This window comes from Carlito syrichta, unplaced genomic scaffold (genome assembly GCF_000164805.1).
Source record: "Carlito syrichta isolate Samal-C Ts95f unplaced genomic scaffold, Tarsius_syrichta-2.0.1 Scaffold59884, whole genome shotgun sequence".
In the NCBI taxonomy this organism is placed as follows: domain Eukaryota; kingdom Metazoa; phylum Chordata; class Mammalia; order Primates; family Tarsiidae; genus Carlito; species Carlito syrichta.
Genome location: NW_007003980.1, coordinates 483,079 through 501,014, shown reverse-complemented (window position 1 = coordinate 501,014; position 17,936 = coordinate 483,079). Strand labels below are relative to the sequence as shown.

The 17,936-nt window shown below is 50.4% G+C and overlaps 1 protein-coding gene across 1 annotated transcript in view; it reads left to right on the top strand.

The window, feature by feature from the left end:
• SH3RF2 (SH3 domain containing ring finger 2) overlaps positions 1-15,413 on the top strand; it is a 117,625-nt gene extending 102,212 nt beyond the window's left edge. The window contains exons 6-9 of the mRNA XM_008050404.2: positions 2,051-2,221; positions 8,930-9,162; positions 12,373-12,731; positions 15,058-15,413. Coding sequence (XP_008048595.1) covers positions 2,051-2,221; positions 8,930-9,162; positions 12,373-12,731; positions 15,058-15,333 — 1,039 coding nt within the window. The 3' untranslated portion in view covers positions 15,334-15,413. The remainder of the gene's footprint in view (positions 1-2,050; positions 2,222-8,929; positions 9,163-12,372; positions 12,732-15,057) is intronic.
• Positions 15,414-17,936: the final 2,523 nt, after the last annotated feature.

Sequence of the window (17,936 nt, the reverse complement as noted above, 5' to 3'; positions counted from 1 at the left end):
CTGACCACCTCCACAAGCAATAAAGGCAAAAAACACAAATCAGCTAGCCATGTCATCCTAGCTCATTACTTTACAGAAGCAGAAAGAAACTGGAAGATTCTATGCCACAGTATCACTGGGAGAATGGGTACTGTGCAATTCTTTTTTTTTTTTTGAGATGGAGTCTCACTCTGTCGCCCAGACTGGAGTGCAGTGGCCGCTCCCGGCCACCGCAGCCTCGACCTGCTGGGCTCCGGCGATCCTTCTGCCTCAGCCTTCTGAGGAGCCGGAATTACAGGCATGCGCTACCACGCCCGGCTGATTTTTTGATTTATTGTAGAGATGAGGTCTCTCTGCCCAGGCGGGTCTCAAACCCATGGGCTCAGGCAATTCACTCACCTCAACCTCCCAAAGGCGCGGGATTACAGGCTGAGCCACTGAGCCTGGCTTGTGCAATTGTTATTATCTTGCTTTAGATTCAAAATGTTGAGTCATAGATAGATGTTGTTTTGGTAATCAGCACAAAGAATAAATATAGCATTTTAGGAACAAATAATCCTTGTAAGATGAGAATAATTCCCTGTCCCCTTAATAAAACATTCCCATATCTAACAGTCCTTAGACTCTAGCAGGGCTTCCTGGTGTCTAAGATGCCTGAGGGCCACATACTGGTGACCCCGACTCTAGCAAGCCAAAGTGGATTATTTTGTTAATTCTTTAATCAGGCAACTGTCCTTCCCTCTGCAGCTCCCTATTGGCTTCATCCCCTCATCATACCTGGCATTTTTTTGTTTTTGTTTTTTTTTGAGCCAGAGTCTCACTCTGTTGCCCAGGCTGGAGTGTCATGGCATGCTCATGGCCACCACAGCCTCGACCTGCTGGGCTCAGGTGATCCTTCCACCTCAGCCTTCCAAGTAGCTGGGACTACAGGCATGTGCCACTAAACCCGGCTAATTTTTTTTTATTGTAGAGATGAGGTCTCACCAAGTTGCTCAGGCTGGTCTCAAACCCCTGGACTCAGGCAACCCTCTCGCCTCCATCTCCCAAAGTGCTAGGATTACAGGCATGAGCCATCGCGCCCAACCCATACCTGGATTTTACCTGCCTGCTTCCTGTGTGGATTTCAACGAGCAATGTCTCTGCTCCAAGCCAAGGACATGTCTGCCATGTCACAGGCCCATTCCCTCATCCACCATGCAGCTGGTATTCCACTGTGTGCCAAAAAACAAAAATTGGCCAAGTGCAGTGGCTCATACCTATAATCCCAGCACTTTGGGAGGCCGAGGTGGGAGGATTGCTGGAGCCCAGGAGTTTGAGATCAGCCTGGGCAACATAGCGAGACCTCATCTTTTACAAAAAATAAAAAAGTTAGCCAGGTGTGGCAGTGCACGCCTGTAGTCCCTGCTATTCAGGAGGCTGAGGTGGAAGGATCACCTGAACCCCAGAGACTGAGGCTGTCATGAGCTGTGAACACCATTATCATGCTACTGCACTCCAGCCTGGGCAACTGAGTGAGACTCCAACTCAAAAATAAATAAATAAATCACCCCTACCCCCCACTACCCAAGGTCCATCTCTCTGCCTACATTAAGGTGCCTTCTCTGGCCATTCTAGGGAGTCAAGCATGCCCCTGCTTTTGGGAGAGGGAGTGGGTCAGAGGGGCTTCTGTGCTGAACTCTTACTTCCTGGACACAGCACACTTCCATTTGTCTTGGGTGCTGCACCACACAGTAGTGAGAAAGCTCCCTACGTGAGCCAGAACGTCTAGGTTGAGATCCATCTCTGCCACTGACTCCTGGTGACCAACACCTTTCCCTGATCGAGGCCAGTTTCTCCCTTACTGACGCGCCCATACAGGCGTCACCTCGTGATCTGCAGCTGTGTGGCACCGTGTGAGGAAGGCAGGGTCCCGGACCCTCTGCTGCTATGTCACCAGGTTGCTCCACCTTGATCTGCCCCGCACGTGGAGGTTTCAACGTGCAGGAGGTTTCCTTGCCAACCACCGCTGGCAGCATCCACTGCAGCCCCACCTACAGGCACCTTCCTCCCTCACTGCTCCCGTGTCTCCCAGGTTTGTGGCCCTACACTCCTACGCAGCACACAGACCAGAGGAGCTGGACCTGCAGAAGGGAGAAGGCATCCGGGTGCTGGGGAAGGGCCAGGGCGGCTGGCTCCGAGGCGTCTCCTTGGTTACCGGGCGTGTTGGCATCTTCCCAAACAGCTACGTGATCCCCGTCTTCAGGTTCGTCGTCCCCAGTCCCAGGCTGGGGAGGGCAGGTGGCCGTGGTGCACTTTCAGAGGATCAGCCGAGAAACAGCTTTTACCCTAGTGCCCGCCTACGTCTTTTCAAACAAAATAGCAGACATCGATACCTTTTTTATGGCTTTTCACAGTTTACAAGCACTTTCATGTCTTCCAGCTAGTTGGCTGTGCCCTAGAGTCTTATAAGACAGACACTATTTTACAGATGAGGAAACTGATGTGACTTAAGCAACTTGCTCCAGAACGAGAGGTCAGGTTTTCTTCTTCACAGACCCCAGAGTTCCCATTTCCCAGCCTCTCTCCCAATACTCCACCTAGTGGCATCCTGGGAAAGTGTGGCCAGATGACCTTCCCAGAACACCCTGGGGATCCACCGGCAGCTAGAACCCTGGGAGTTTTCATGAGCTCTGACCACCGGCTGTTTATCCATGCCCAGATCGCACACTGGCTACCCTGCGGGCCTCTTCCCTATCAGCCTTTCCCAACTCTTTTCATTCTGTGACAGACCTCCTAATTTCATCAACCCATCTTTGTCCTGCCCTGCCACCTTACACCACTGCCACAAATACACACACACCCTAAATCTACCTGAGACTCCTCCTGCCTGCACCCCATCAGCCCAGGCAAACCTGTCTCAGCGCACTGAGGCCATCACCACACATCACGCACTGTCTTTATGACATACCCGAGGGTCACAATTCCAAGGACAGTGACAGTCCCACTGTACTCTGTGGGGGTCAGACCTAGTCACATGCCCACTTTGGGGACTCTCATAGGCGGGACGCTGTGTCCAGAGGAGGGCAGCAAGAATGGTGAGGAGATAGCAAATGACATCCCAGGAGAGACCGATGTCAAAACTGGGGTTGTCTAACCTGTAGAGGTCCAGGAGCAGAAGGGTCATAAAAGACTGGAGACCAGGAAGTAGGCTTGTTCCGTGAGTGGCAATGATGTGGACCAGTGGCTAAGACTTAGAGAGAATGTCTTGATTCAATAACAGACAGCAATTTCTAGCTCATAGATTTTTTCAAGCCAGTGGGTGAGGTGGTAGACTCCCTTTCTGGAAAGAATACAGGTAAAGTGCATCCCTACAGAGCCAGGGTCATGCAGAAGGATTTCTTTTCAGGGCTGAAAGTTGGGGGAGAAGATCATGGTATTCCTTTCAATAGAAGATTGCTGAGATTTGTTTTAAAGTTGCAAAATATCCAAAGGCAAACTGAGGGTGTCTGTAACTGATGTTTGAATTCATTCCTTCAGCAAATATTGATCGAGGGCTAACTATGTATCAGGCACATGTCCAGGCACTGGAGAAATGCCAGTAAACAAAATACACACTGTTCTTGCTTACAGGAATTACACACCACACTCTAGATAAAAAAACAAGCTACATAACCAATATATACCGAAGGGTGAATGATACAGGCTAAGAAGTAAAGTCAGGAGAGGGGGGCTAGAACCTGGGTGGGGTGGGTGCAATTTTAGACAGGTTGGTCAGGGGTGGCCTTACTGAGAGGGGAGAAGGAAGAATGAGGGAAACAAGGAGGGAGCCGTGTGGCTCTCGGAGGCAAGGGCGTTCTAGGCCAAAGGAGAAGCAAATACAGGGGCCCTGGGGTGGCAGTGTACCTGGCACAGAGGCCGGTAGGACTGGATTTGAGCGTGGGGGGGGGCAGCGGGAGACAAGGTTGGAGTGGATGGGGGAACCATATGATATAGAATGGCCTAGGTCACAGAGAGGGAGCTGGCTTTAACCCTGCCGCAGGTTTCCAGCACAAGAGTGACACGACTTAACTTACGTATAACCAGACTCCTTAGAGTTGCTGGGCTGAGAATAAACTCTGGAGAGGAAAAGGCAGAAGTAGAAAGACTAGCTGAGAGGATATTTTGGTGCTACTGTGAGGGGTGAGGGGGGTGGGGAGGTGACAGTAAGCTGAGCCCGGCTGTGAAGGCAGGGGGAAGTGGTTCGATTCTGGATAGACCTTGTAGTTAGAGACAAAACTTTCCCACAGATCCAACATCGGGTGTGAAAGGGCATTGGCTTCCTGGTGAGTCCTGGTTTTTTGCCTAAGTAGCTGGAGATGGAATGCCTTTCATGAGACCATGATGATGAACACCAGACGAGGGCGGTTTCTGAGGGCAGGGAAGCAAAAGCCTGTTGGCAGCAGATTAAGTCTGAGGACCTTGTTAACAGTCCAAGCAAAGATGTCGGCAAGCAGTCGAGGATACACGCTCAGCATCTAGCAGGGAGCCTTGGGCTTGAGATGCGGTTTAAAGCCCGAGACTTGATGAGATCACCACGATAGGATTCATCGTATCCAGAGAGTGACAGAGAGCCAGGAGCTCAGGTCTCCAAGGTGGGAGGGAAACCTGAAGGGTGAATGAGGACTGCTACATGGCGGGTGAGGGCAGAGTCTGAGAAGGACTGAGAGGGTGGGGTGTAGTCTAGAAGTGACAGGGAGGAGCCTCTTGAATTCCATGAGCAGTTTCTCCCATGGGCTCCAACATGAATCCCCATGCCTACTGCTAGGGCTTTTGCTTATCCACTAGGCCTTAGCCCAAAGTCCTGGTTATGCTGTCAAAGAACCATTAGCTAAGCGTGGTCATATATTTTATCATCCAAACGAGAACACTTTTGAGCAGGGATCCCCCGAGACCCTCCTGGGAAAACCAAGCCATGTGGCCACCATAACTAGACTACATACAGGATTCCATCCCAGTATGTATCAAGGCTCTAGCTTCTGTCTCGCTCCTTGTTGGCTGTTCTCCTGGGGAGGTCTGTTGTGTTCTGGGCCAAGTCGTGGGCATCCGTGCTCATCTGCTCTGAGGCAGCCGTGTGTCTCACAGTGGATGACGTCACAATGCCACACGTTTAGTCCATGCCTCCTCCCAGCTCGTTGACATCTGAACACAGGCATGTGTTGGAAGACTGCTAATGTTGAGGCATAGTTTTGCCTTTGGGGAACCAGGATTCCCAAGAACAAGTCTCTGTTGGAAGATGCACTCCTGAGCGTCCTTAGGTGACAGAGGAGCGATGCTTTCACAATGTGGTATGTCTTCCTTGATGGTCTCTCAGATGCAAAGAAAGTTCCCATCCTCACTAATCTTGACCATGAATGACATTTGCCCAACTTGCCTATCTGGGTGTAGGTAACCTTTGGTCTTAACCACACCTTCCACTTGGGAAGTCTGAGTTTTCCCTCTTCTCAGGGCTGAGTGATCCTGTCCTTAGTCAGTTGAGTTTCTACTCTTAGCAAATTCTGTATGAAGACCAAGTGGGCTGGACTACACATGTAAGCCCCTTTCCACTCTTCGGCTCTGCATGTTGAATGTTTCTCTTTGTTTTCACTTGCAATGGCGGCTTTGCACTGCCACCCAGCCCTGTGCTATGAGGTGTAGCCTTTTATGACAAATCCAGGGCTCAAAGGTGAGCATTTGAACCTTTCCTCTTATTGGCATTAGCCCCTAATGCACTGAGCCAGCCAGAGTTTGGGGATTCACTATACATAAGAATTAACCAGAAATGCCAAGGTTTAGATGTACGATTCAGCCAGTAAGCCTTTCAACTACCAGGAGAGGAAAAGGCTGCTGTGCTATCCTGTACCCTCACCCTCTGTGCTAGGTGGTGACACCAACCTGTCCAGCTGCCATTGACCATAGCTAAATCTCTGCTACCTCAATGCCTCTCCCCAGGTCCGGGAGATGTTCATTGGCTCTGGTTATAAAGAACATTGGTCAAGTTTTCATCTGTCCAGCATCTAAGTTTGTTTCTGATAGCACCGATGTTCCTCTGGGTCTCCTCTTTCATGTGTAGTGTTGGCAGGAGGCAGACTATACCTTTCTTTTCAGAAGCTGAAGAAGCCAAATCCTCTTCCTCTTTCTCGACTCACCACTATAGCCAAGGGTCAGGCTTAGCCAATCTGACACTCCCTCCTGGGACTTGGAAACCTTGACAAGGGAGGGAAAGACGTGGGCAAAGTCGAAGACCATTCTTGGTGTGCGCTCCAGCGACAGCTGGTGACCCAACTCTTCCTGCTGCAGATTTCGGCTGCGGAGCTCTCCTGTCTCCAAGTCCTTTCTTCCCCCTCCTGCCCTTCCAATATACTTCCTTCTGCCCAATTAGCTAGGATCTCCCTCTTTCTTGCAACAGCCACAAGCACATATGCCAGCCTGGTGCCCTATGGGTGGAGAAAAGCCCCACATGGGCCACCACTCGTTTGCCTTTAACACTCTGCACACAGCTACGCAAAGATTGTCAAGCTCTACCTGTTCCCCTCTCCAGGAACCGCTGCCGGCAGCCAGCAAGGTAGGGCTGCTGCCTGTGATGCCTCTGTGGGTACCAGGCAAGATCTTCCAGGTTGACACCCCAGGCAGAGAAAAGGACATGGGCGGATAAGAGGCAGTGTTGGTTCATTTATTTCACGCAGAATAAAAGGCTTTCCTGCTACCAAACGACAAATGCTCCAACCAGCCAGGAGGGGGTGTAGCTCAGTAGTAAGAACAGAGGGCCAGCATAGACCTAGGTTCAAATCCCAGGCCAGGAGTTGCTTGGGCAATTAACTGAAAGTCCTTGTATTATTGTATTTATAAAGGAAATGGTAGCATCCTCCCACGTAAACCCAGAATGTCTTTCCGTCTCCCCATCTAGAAAGCAAGGATCGTAATATCTGCAGGCCTGGGGCTGTCGTGGGGATTAACAAATATATAGTTAGCAAAGCATGTTGATGTGGAAGAAAGTGCTGGGTAAATGCTGAGCTTTTTTTCTAAAAGACATAGAGGGACTTGGTGTTGGGTGGGCACTTGGGTTTAGGAGTTCCTGGAATTCAGCTCAGTGCTGGACTCAGAAAATAGGAAGTCACACTCAGTCTGTCAACAATTCTTCAAAGAAGGGCTGAGGGAGTAAGGTTGGCTCGGGCCTAACAAGCTGTGTCCTGTCCTTGCTGCTGCTACTGCTGGGAACTATTTTGGTGCGATCTTTCCTGTCGCCTATCCATTTTGCAGCATCCAGCCCCTTGAGGCTCTGCTCAGATGCCAGGCCGGTCGGCTGCACACTGCCCGGAAGCCAGTGTGGGGGATTTCTCCCCACCTCCCAGGCCTCATCTCCAGAATAGTCTCACCTCTCCCCGGGGACAGCCCCGCTCCTCCTCACTGACTGAACTGCCACGGGACCAGGCAGGCTGCTAGCTGTGGAGAAAAGTCTCCCTCTGCAAGCATCAGCTCCCCGGGCACTCGGGCAGCACTGGCCATAATGAAATGATGCCTCTTCTATCTCTGTACAAGACAATAATGCTTGTTGTGAAACTACGCATCGCTTTTTTAATCAAAAGGAGAGAAAAAGAGAAAGAGGAGAAATGAGAAGAAAGACCTGAAGGAAGACCTGGAGGCATTGTTAGGCAGGAAACCACGAGGGCACCTCGGAGCAGGGCCTGGGTTCAGTCCGTTATTCCCAGGGAATTAGTAGAGGCTACTTAATCAGCAGAGTGACGCGGCGATTGATGGACTGCTTGGTAGGAGATGAGATGTCGGTATTGGATTGATAAAGGGCAAGAAAAGCATGTGAAATGACAGTCACTCCCCCATGGAGTTTAGGGAGCTGTGGGCTGGAAACAATGGACGGGGGATTGTTGTTTCCTAAGACTTTAATACTGTTCTTGAAAATCACAGCCCAAGGCTGAAGAATGAGGGTCTTAGGAAGGCCCATGTAGGGCCTACTGGCTCTGACTGCATTAGTTCATTTGTTTCAGCCCGGATAAAGGGCTTTTTCTGTTACCAAATGACAAATGCTCTAACTGGCCAGGAGGTATAGCTCAGTGGTAAGACCAGAGGGCCAGCCTAGACCTGAGTTCAATCCCAGGCCAGTAGTTGCTTGGGCAAGTAACTTTAAGTCTTTATTTATAAATACTAGCACTAAGAATATCTGCCTCCTGAAGGCTGTTGCAAAGAACCCATGAGCTGTGGCAAAACACTTAGCCAATGCTGGCATACAGCAAACACTCCACATACGTTAGCCCAGATGACTGGTACATAGTAAGCACTCCATTTGTATACCAGATAACTGGCATACGGTAAGCATTCTGCATACATTGGCCCAGATGACCAGTATACAGCAAGCACTCCAAATGCATTAACCCAGATGGCTGGCATACAGCAAGCACTCCACATGCGTTAGCCCAGATGACTGGCATTGGTGTCAATAACCTCCTGTAGCCATTCAACAAACATTTACTGAGTGACAGTACATGCAGAACAGTGGGACACAAAGTAAGTCATAAAAATCTCTGCCTTCAAAGAGTGTAGAATCTGGTGGGAAGGTGACCGACTGAACAGGAAATTGCCACAGCAAAGCAAAATGAACACATACAGGATCTTGTGCTCAGAACTCAAGGGCTGAAGGGACGTGGGGTGAGGTGTGATCAGACTGGAGTGAAAGATACGAAGTTCTGGCCTTCTTGTTCCACCAGGGCCTCACATGAGTCCCTGCCTGCCCACACACCCTCACAGTTTCCAAGGTACGGGGAGGTGGGGCCCACGCGGTGGAGCGTGGGTTGACAATTGTGTACGGGTGGGATGACGTGAGAAGTAGCCACGTTTGGTATATGGTTAGGAGCTGATAGGTTTTTAAGTAGGATCTTGACTGAACATTTTCTCTCTCCCTTTCTTCTCTTGAAAAAAAAAAACAACAATGTCCAACAACCAGAAAGACCTCTAGTTTTCCAGATTCCCGGAGCCCTGGTCTCTACGCCACATGGACATTGTCCACCTCCTCTGTGTCCTCCCAAGGCAGCCTTTCAGAAGGTGACCCCCGGCAGAGCCAGCCCTTCAAGTCCGTCTTCGTGCCCACCGCCATAGTCAACTCTGTGAGGAGCACAGGTGGCCTGGGGACCTCAGGACAAGGGTCTCTCCGGAAAGGGCACAGCAGCATGAGAAAGAGTAAGTGGTGGCAGAGAGGTACGAGCCTGGAGCTGAGTGATGGGGTCTGATCCCAGGGTCACAAGATGCTTCTCGCAAAAACAGGATCTTGGCTTTAAGCTGAGCCTCTGCAAAGGGTGCTTGTAATCCCCAAATGATGAGTTGATTTACTGAGCGAAGCCAGACCAATCAGGGTCACTGCCCCGGGTCTCTTCACACGTACATGAATAATGGGTGATAGCAGTCCTGAGTGCCAACACGTAACTAGAACATGGCCAGAGTGGACTCTGGCTCTTATTAAGACAGAGTGACCAAAGCACTTGCTGGGTCAGTGCTTCTCAAACTGTTTTCCAGGGTACCCCTCTGGGGGTGGGTGACTGCCACAAGAGAAACAGGGAAAGTTGGGGTGAGTGGGCAGGGAGTTGGGTAGGAAACGAAGATTAGGGAGGCAGTGCTCAAAACCCCTGATTTCTGCTGCATTATGTAAGTAATGACTGCACACATTTTTTTTTTTAATTCCAAAGTATACAAAATCAAGTCTCCCTCGTATCCCAAACCACCAGTCCTAAGTTCTCTTCCATAGACAGACAGAAAGACAGACAGACACACACACACACACATACACCTGTTAGTTACACTCACTGCACGGTTCTGCACTTTGCTTTTTGTTTACTGACATAATGTCCACATGTTACACTTGACAATATGTACAGATCCGTCATCTTAAGAACCATGCTTTCTGTCTTCACCTATTGAAATTCTACAGAGGATTTCATTTTCAGGGGTTCTAAAAAGTGTTTGAAACCCTTTGTCCTACAAAACATCAACACTTCATATTCTTACACCTCTATAGAAGAAGACAACAAGCCAAGCACGGTGTGTATGATGTATTCTGGGCTCCTTTGTTCCAGCAAGGCCCTGCACTCCCTCCTGTGACCTTAAGGAATGATCCAGCACGAAAATGCAGTATGACCAGTCAAGGCAGAAGAGTAATGTGTGGGACAACATGCCACACAAAAACCCCCCCAGAAAAGAAGTGAATTCCAGGAGCTTCCTGTCCCAGGGCTTTCATTTGACAGCCCATTGACCTCAGCCCCACAGCTGCGGCCACTTCATCTCCACAAGCCACGGCGCCACCTCCACCTCTCCATCTCTCCTTAATACACCCACTAAATCAGTGATCCCACCATGACAGCCTTGGCAAGTTACAGCCTCTTCGGTCTCCCGTGCTCTCTCCAGTAAAGTGGAAATAGAAACAATACCTCCCTCATCAGGGTCACTGCACGGATTTAATAAAACTCTCCATCCCAGGCTGGTGCCACAGTGCCTGGAACAAAATCATCTCTCTTATAACATTAGCTTTTAGAGTACTATTTTATGGATGTTATCGCTGCTACTGCAACCAAGAAGGCTATCTCTGGACTATCCAGAGTGCGAACTCACGTAGGCCTGCAATGCTCACCCCTGGTCTCGACCACTCAGGAAATGCAGAGAATGGTAGCCAACAGCAACTGTTCACACCTCCTTCAGCGCACGCCCTGCCTTGTGCACATCTTGATTGGCGTGGAGGGTGCCTGCTTGCACTGGGTGCAAATGCAATAAGAAAGCATTCAATCTCTTGGAAGCTAGGAACCGACAAGGTAAATAGAGAAGGCATGAAACCAATTTTTCACTCACGAGAGCCTGAGGACATGTCTGCCCGGTGCCACCGTGACTCCCAGGTCCCCGAGGCCTTCTCTGCCTCTCTTTTCCCAAGGCGAGGCTGGCAAGCTATCAGCTTCCCCAAAGCAAAGAGAAGTGACAGGAGAGTTGACCATGTGTACCTCACTGGGCTGTCAGTGGGAAAATGAATGTCTAAATGGAAAGGTCAGACTTGTATAGATGGGAGCTGACATGCAGAGGCTCAGGACTCCGCCTGTGTCTGGTGCACAGTCTGCTCTTAGCGTACACGTGGGACTGACAGAGAGTCACAACACAGGCATGGCCTCGGCCTCTATGCTGGACACAAATGACTTTTACTCGAACAAGTCCATGGGATGTCATGAAGGACAAACGGCTCTGGCAGGGACAGCACCTGTGGCTCTCTAAATGCTGGGAGACCCTTCTAGAAAAGTGACCCACAGTGTTTCTCAGGGTGTCTCCCCACAGAATGCAGCGAGTTCCCAATTCCCTAGGTAACCTGCAGGATGTGTGCCCAAGGGATGGGGATCTCCTGTGTTCCAGAGAGTTTGAGAGGAAGAAATGGCTTCCTTTTACTGAGGGAGGACCCTCTCAATTTAAAAAAAAGGAAGAAGAATGAACTTGGAAGGGTCAAAACCAAGCTCTTGGGCCTGGCATTTTTAGGGCGTGCCAAAATAAGAATGACGATTCTGGGTACTATGATGTCCAATACCATCCTGACACTTGGCACACCTCCCGAGATACTATCTGCACAGCAGTCCCGTCACCATCTCCAGTTTGCACACGAGGGGGCTGAGGTGCAAGGGAGCGACCTTGACTCACTTATCCTGGGCTCCCAGGAGGAGGTCTGATTCCAGACCCCATGTGATGAGACTTGACAAAGCCTCCCCCTCCACCCCCCTCACAGCCCCGGCTGAGGATAAGCTTCCTGAACTTGCCTGTGTCTGCCACGCTGGGCTAGGGCCCACGCCGTCCCTTCCGCTCATCCTTCTTCCTGCAGCCCTGGCAAAAAGCAACTCCCCCACCACATGCCTAAGGCTTCCGCTGGAAGTTTCTTCAGCAAGGAGCTGGTCACAGTTCTCTCCCCCATCTCTTTGTCTCTTCCCTCTCATCCTTCTCATTGTCTCTCCTTGCGTGTCTCCGCATCTGCTGTCTCTGTCTCCTGCCTCTGTCTCTGTCTTTTGTCTCCTGTTTGGTCTGCCTGCCTCTGTGTCTGTGTCACATTTTGTGCATGTGTGGGGTGGAGGGTGGCAAATGGAAGTGATATACCTTCTGATAGTCCCCTAAACACACACATACAAACACACACACACACACACACACACACACACACACACACACACGTCATTCAACTAGAGAGCAACGTGCTGCCAGCATCAGCAAACAGCACTAAAAAAAGAATAAGGTCACCTTTGAACGACCCCAGAGAATGTGAGCACAGTCAGATGAGGAAAGCACTTACCTATTCTGGGATATCAGGACACTGCCTCCCAGCCCCACCCAGCCTGCTGTCAGCGCCTGTCACTGACATCCCTGTCATTTATTCCCCAGATGGATCTCTGCAGAGACCCGTCCATTCAGGGATCCCCACCCTCGTGGTGGGCTCCCTCCAGCGCAGCCCCGCCATGGTGGTCCGGCCTCAGCAGTTTCAGTTCTACCAGCCACAGGGGGTCCCCTCCTCCCCCTTGGCGGTGGCAGTGGAGCTGGGACCCAAGCCCGCCCCCACGGGGGAGCCCGCCCTCACGTACTCCAGCAGAGGCAGCAGGGCCCGGGCATACTCTGCAGCCAGCTCCCTCATCATGGAGGGTGAGGACGTCCCCGCCAAGAGTGAGCCTCCGCCCAGACCACCTGCATCTGCCCCACCATCGATACTGGTGAAACCCGAAAACTCAAGAAACGGCATCGAAAAGGTAGGAGTGGAGTGACATGGCGGGGTCTGGCTCTTCAGGCTCCCAACTCTGCACGGTGTCTTAGCGCTGGGGATTTTAGTGCTGGAGGACAAGGAACCAAAACCACAGCCACAAAAGAATCTTCACACATCACACCCCCCCCACATCCTCACACCCCAGACGTGTTGCTGATTCTCCTTTACACTTCCCGAAAATTTATACAGCCTTCGAGGCCCAAAAGTGGTTTGGAAAACACATGGCGTTGGTACCAGATGGAATCTTAATTTGAATTCCAGCTCTGCTGCTTGCTAGCAGGATGACTTTGGCCAAAACATTTCACCCTTCTGGGACTCTTCTTTTGCCTAATCTGTAAAAGGGGGGTAAGAATCATAATGGCCACATAGGACTGCAGTGGAGAGAGAGAGAGAGAAGATATGTGAAGCACTTACTAGGGCTTTACATACAATTATTCATTGTATAAAAGAGGCAACCGAGACACAGGAAGAGCTAAGTGACATCAAGGCCACCCTGAATGATCATGACACCAACAACTAACTTACTGTGACATTTGTGTGGAGGTTAGATCTGTTAACTTCTAGTTGAGGACTTTTTCCACTAGAAGATATAAGAATTTTTCTAAAAGGCTTATGTTCTCGGCAATAGCCTTAAATCAGGAGGGGTGGTGGGAGGGGTAGGTGACATTCAGAAGATTAGGTAATGCTCTTTGTCATCTTTTGGTTTGTTGAACATCCCCACCACCATCTTTACCACCACCGCTGTCCCCATTGTCACCACTACTGCCACCACCCCCGCCATCCCCACCACCATCACCACCACCACCACTGTCACCACCATCTCTACTACCATCACCACCACCACCACTCCTTCCCCCCAAACAGAAAGAGGATGTGGTTTCCCTGTTTGTTAGGCATTTACTGCGTACTAATGACCTGGCAGGTATTGTGCTGAGTACTTCACGTGGCCCATCTCATTTAAGCCTGACGACAGCCTTCTTAGTAGATCTTAGTTTCCTCCTCACTTTAGAATGAGGAAATGGCCGCTGAAGGAATTAAGAGAACATTGCCCAAGGCCACACAGCCAGCGCCTGAGTCTGGAGTGGAATCCAGATCTGATATAAAAACGCATGCTCTTGATACTAAGCTATAAGCTTGTAAGGAAAGTCATTAGGAAAAAATTTATGTTGACTGATATAAGTGCTGGAGCTTCTTATTCTATATTACAGAAGCCATTCAAAGCTTTCCAGGCCCAGCTGCTCATTATGCCAAGCTATTCGATACAGTCCGCAAGCTATAACCGTTTTGAAAGTGCCCAGACCTTGGCTAGGTGTAGTGAGGGTCAGCAAGTATGGGGGAATTTGGATTCTTAGTGGGGGACACTAGGATCCAGTTGCATGGAAAAAAGAAGTTGCTCCTAAGTAGTACCACACTGGATTAAGCCCTAAGATATAGGGACTGGCCAAAGCAAGTATGGTACCTATCGTTACCTGGCAGATATACAATTGGCAGGCAGAGTGGAAGAAAAGGGGAGGAGGGTGGAGCTTGGTGCCAAGTGGAGACTGTTCCTCTCACAGAAGGCAGCTGCCTCCCAGCTCCAGCTCTACCTGCTGCCAGAATTGGGCATGGGCCCGCTGTGCCAGATCTTCCATCTTTTACAGAGACGTGAAATTCTGATTTGTATATGCAATCTCCCAATGTTTATGTGTTGGCAAGCCAGTAGAACCCTCAAGCATTCTGCAGGCTCAATTCAGCCAACAGGTAACCAATTTGCAAATCCTGCTCTCAGGCTTTACATGGCCATTATGGAAAGCTCTAAATGAAGTCATCAGGAGAGGCCTCAAGGAAGAGGGAGGCCTTGAGCTAGGCCTTGATAGTAGGCCTTGGTAGGCAGAGGAAAGAGAAAAGGTAAATTCATTTTCTGTAAGGCATCATATCCTCTTGCCCCAGGCCTTTTTCACAGGTAGTGGCCTATCCTGGTTCTCCCTAATCCTTCTCCAGCTCTCGATTTAGATAACTCTGCCTCTAGAAGACTTCCCTGCTGCCCTCCCAGCTGCAGTTAGACACACTGTGCTCTCAGCCTCTGCCACTTCGCCAGTATAGCACATGTCATAATGGTCCATTTGTCAGGACAGTTTTGGATTCACAGCACCTAACAGAGCGTGTGATGTGTAGTCAGCGCTCGTAGCAGACACAGACATTTGCAGAGTGAACACATAAGTGAGGCATTTCCGGTGGGACAAGTGTAGGAAAACAACGTGACCCAAGTCTCAGGGGAAAGCATCTTGTGTCTCCCGCCTCACTCGTTCCCTTTGCTCTGCTCTCTCCTGCAGCAGGTAAAGACCGTGAGATTTCAGAATTACAGCCCTCCTCCCAGCAAACATTACACCTCCCACCCCGCCTCCGGAAAACCTGAACAGCCAGCCGCCCTCAAGGGGTCCCAGCCTGAAGCAGCCCCCTTGGGCCCAGAGATGACCATCTTATTCGCCCACCGAAGCGGCTGCCACTCCGGGCAGCAGACAGACCTCCGGAGAAAGTCCACTCTTGGCAAGGCCACGACCCCAGCGTCCACTGCCTCAGCCACGCAGACAGTGTTTCCCAGCAAATGAATCTACAGGTGGCTTTTCCTAAACCCCAAAGAGGTGAATTGCACTCAAATACAGTCTGCCTCCACTGAGGGCATCCTGCCGTTCTTTGGGGACTTGAGCATGGGTCCTTGTTCTTCCCATTTTGCCTCGGAGAAAGGAAGGGTGGGAGCAATCATTCCCGCCCTGGGGGAGGATAGGTTGGGTGGCCTGCCAAATGTAAGGATTAGAGGCAGCGGGTCCCACAACTCAGACCAGGGACTGAGAGACAGTCACTCCCACTTTGTTCCCCAGCATGGAGTAGTATATGGTCGCACGTTTCCCGTGTTCTGTGCGGAATTTCTGTGGTGTTCTAAAGGGGGCTCCAGCAGGGGTATGACAATGGTAGCACTGTTGGCATTGCTTCTTTGACCATACCATATTGTCAACAAGCGTTAGAACAGCTTCTGCTGTCCTCTTGGGCCTCTACACGGGCCACTAGTCGCGCCCTATCTATTTCCTCGGTAGAGTCATAATCCCAGCTGCAGAGAGAGGATTTCTGGGAGGCGTGTGAGATGAATACTTTGAACATTCTGAGAACCCACTTAAACCAGCAGGAGTCAGCTACCTGAGTTTGCTCCAAACAAGGTCAGAAAGGAAGCTAGCTACCAAGTGTCAACCGATGATCATCCTTTAAGCTTCTCGGTCTAGTTTTCCCACATGTAATCTGACACTATAGATAAGGAGAAGCGTGTGGCTGTGGAGAGGGCCCTCTGTGGTATTCTGGACAATTGGTTCATCCAGGCACTATAGTCAGACTTCCTCAAGAAAAGATGACATGCTGAAAGCCAGCCTTGGAGCGGGCTGGAGTGTAGATATGGCTTCTGTTTACATTTTACTGCTCTTGACTTTCCCTGGTTTCTTCTCATTTGGGGCAGACGAGGTTGTTTTACCCATAAGGCAACAATGCCAGTGGGAATACACCAGACCAAGACTGGGGTAGGGGCACATCCAAGAGGAAAGCTGCATAAAGGGGACTGGACAGGAAAGCGGGGAGGAGGAGGAGAAAGAGGGAGGGTGGGGGAAATATGGAGGAGAAGTGGGGGCATGTGAGAGAGAGAGCCTTTGGAGAAAGTACCTGGAGAAAAGCTGAGAGAGAGGAGGTGAGGGGGAACCTTGACATTCCTGGCGTGGGGGAGGGGAGGACAGAGTCTGCAATGGAGAAGGAGCAGAACTAGGTGACCCCACTAACACGGGGCTGCCGTGAGCAGGACCAGCGAGCCAGAGGCTTGTAAACAGAGAAGAGGCACCCCAGGGAGCCAAGGCAATGCTCTGAGACAACCCATTAGTTCTCATTAAACCTAACTGTTGTGATTTAACATTTATTGTATGCCCATCGATGTGGTCACTTTCATGCATAAATACCACTGGCTACTGAGACTGGGTGCCATAAAAAAAGAAAGAATGAAAAAAAAGGCAGGTCCAGTGGGAGCTTTTTGCCACACCGTTCTTGAAGGTCCTGAAGTTCAAAATGTTTATCTTTGACTTACCCACGCACACACTTGGCAAACAGTTGTCCACAGGTTCTTCACAGACCTTAATGAAACAGGACAAAACCGTAATTCTGACGATGAACACTGTCCATGCGTCAGGCGTTTGGGGCTGGCAGAGCTGATCGGTAGCACGTTGTTCTAGCATTTCTGTGATATGTGGGCCCACGGGTGCTCCACAAAATCAGCATGCCCAGCTCCAAGCCTTGTTGGCCTGAATACAACAATCCAGGTGGAGAAATGGGGCAAAGTCCCAGGGATGGAAAGGCATTGTTCGATTTGTCAAAATGTGAGTGCTTATGCCTCGTCTTTAGCCCAAAAGCAGTCTCCATGAGTCCAGCGATGGTCTAGCAGCCTATATTCCCCCACCCAAAGCAGAGATAGGGTTGGACCAGCTAACTAAATGTTGAGTCTATACCTCAGTAGCAATGGATCTAGTTAGTTTTTAATGTTTGATGTGGCTGCCAAGCAGGTCATCTGGGTGTAATGGTGACATGTCCATGCCTTCCCTTTGCTTGCTGTTTCTATGGGATGACCTCTCTGAGAAGTCCCTCACCTAGCCTTTTCACTCATGCCCAGCATCAGATTCCCTCCCTCCCAAACCAAAGCCCACCGTTGTGGAGTTTTAAGAGGGTCTGAAAGGAGGAGGGCGCATCGTTTCCCAGTACAAGCTGACTTCGCCGACTGCTTTAACTCCTGTGTTCCGCCACCCTATTTCTGACATTTGCAGTGTGCAAGACACGGCCATGAGGACGAGAGCCACATCCTCTCAGGTAATTTCTGCCATATCCCTATAGGGCAAGTATATCATCCCCACTACAGAGCCAAGGCAACCGAGGCTTGAAGACTAACCACGGAGAGTGGCAGAGCGAGGAGGCAGATTCCAGCGGTCTGTCCTTAAAGCCCAACTCGGCACTTTACGTATGCACCAAAGGACCCATCTCGACCTCAGGGTGCTGACTCCAGACTGCTAGGGGGCAGCCTCGTGCAATCCAGCTACAAATCATGAACGCAGTTTGGGTTACACACACAAAAGAGCCTGCAGGCCCTGCTGTACATAAAGAGGGTTCACATCCTCATTTACCACCTTCTGGCCAC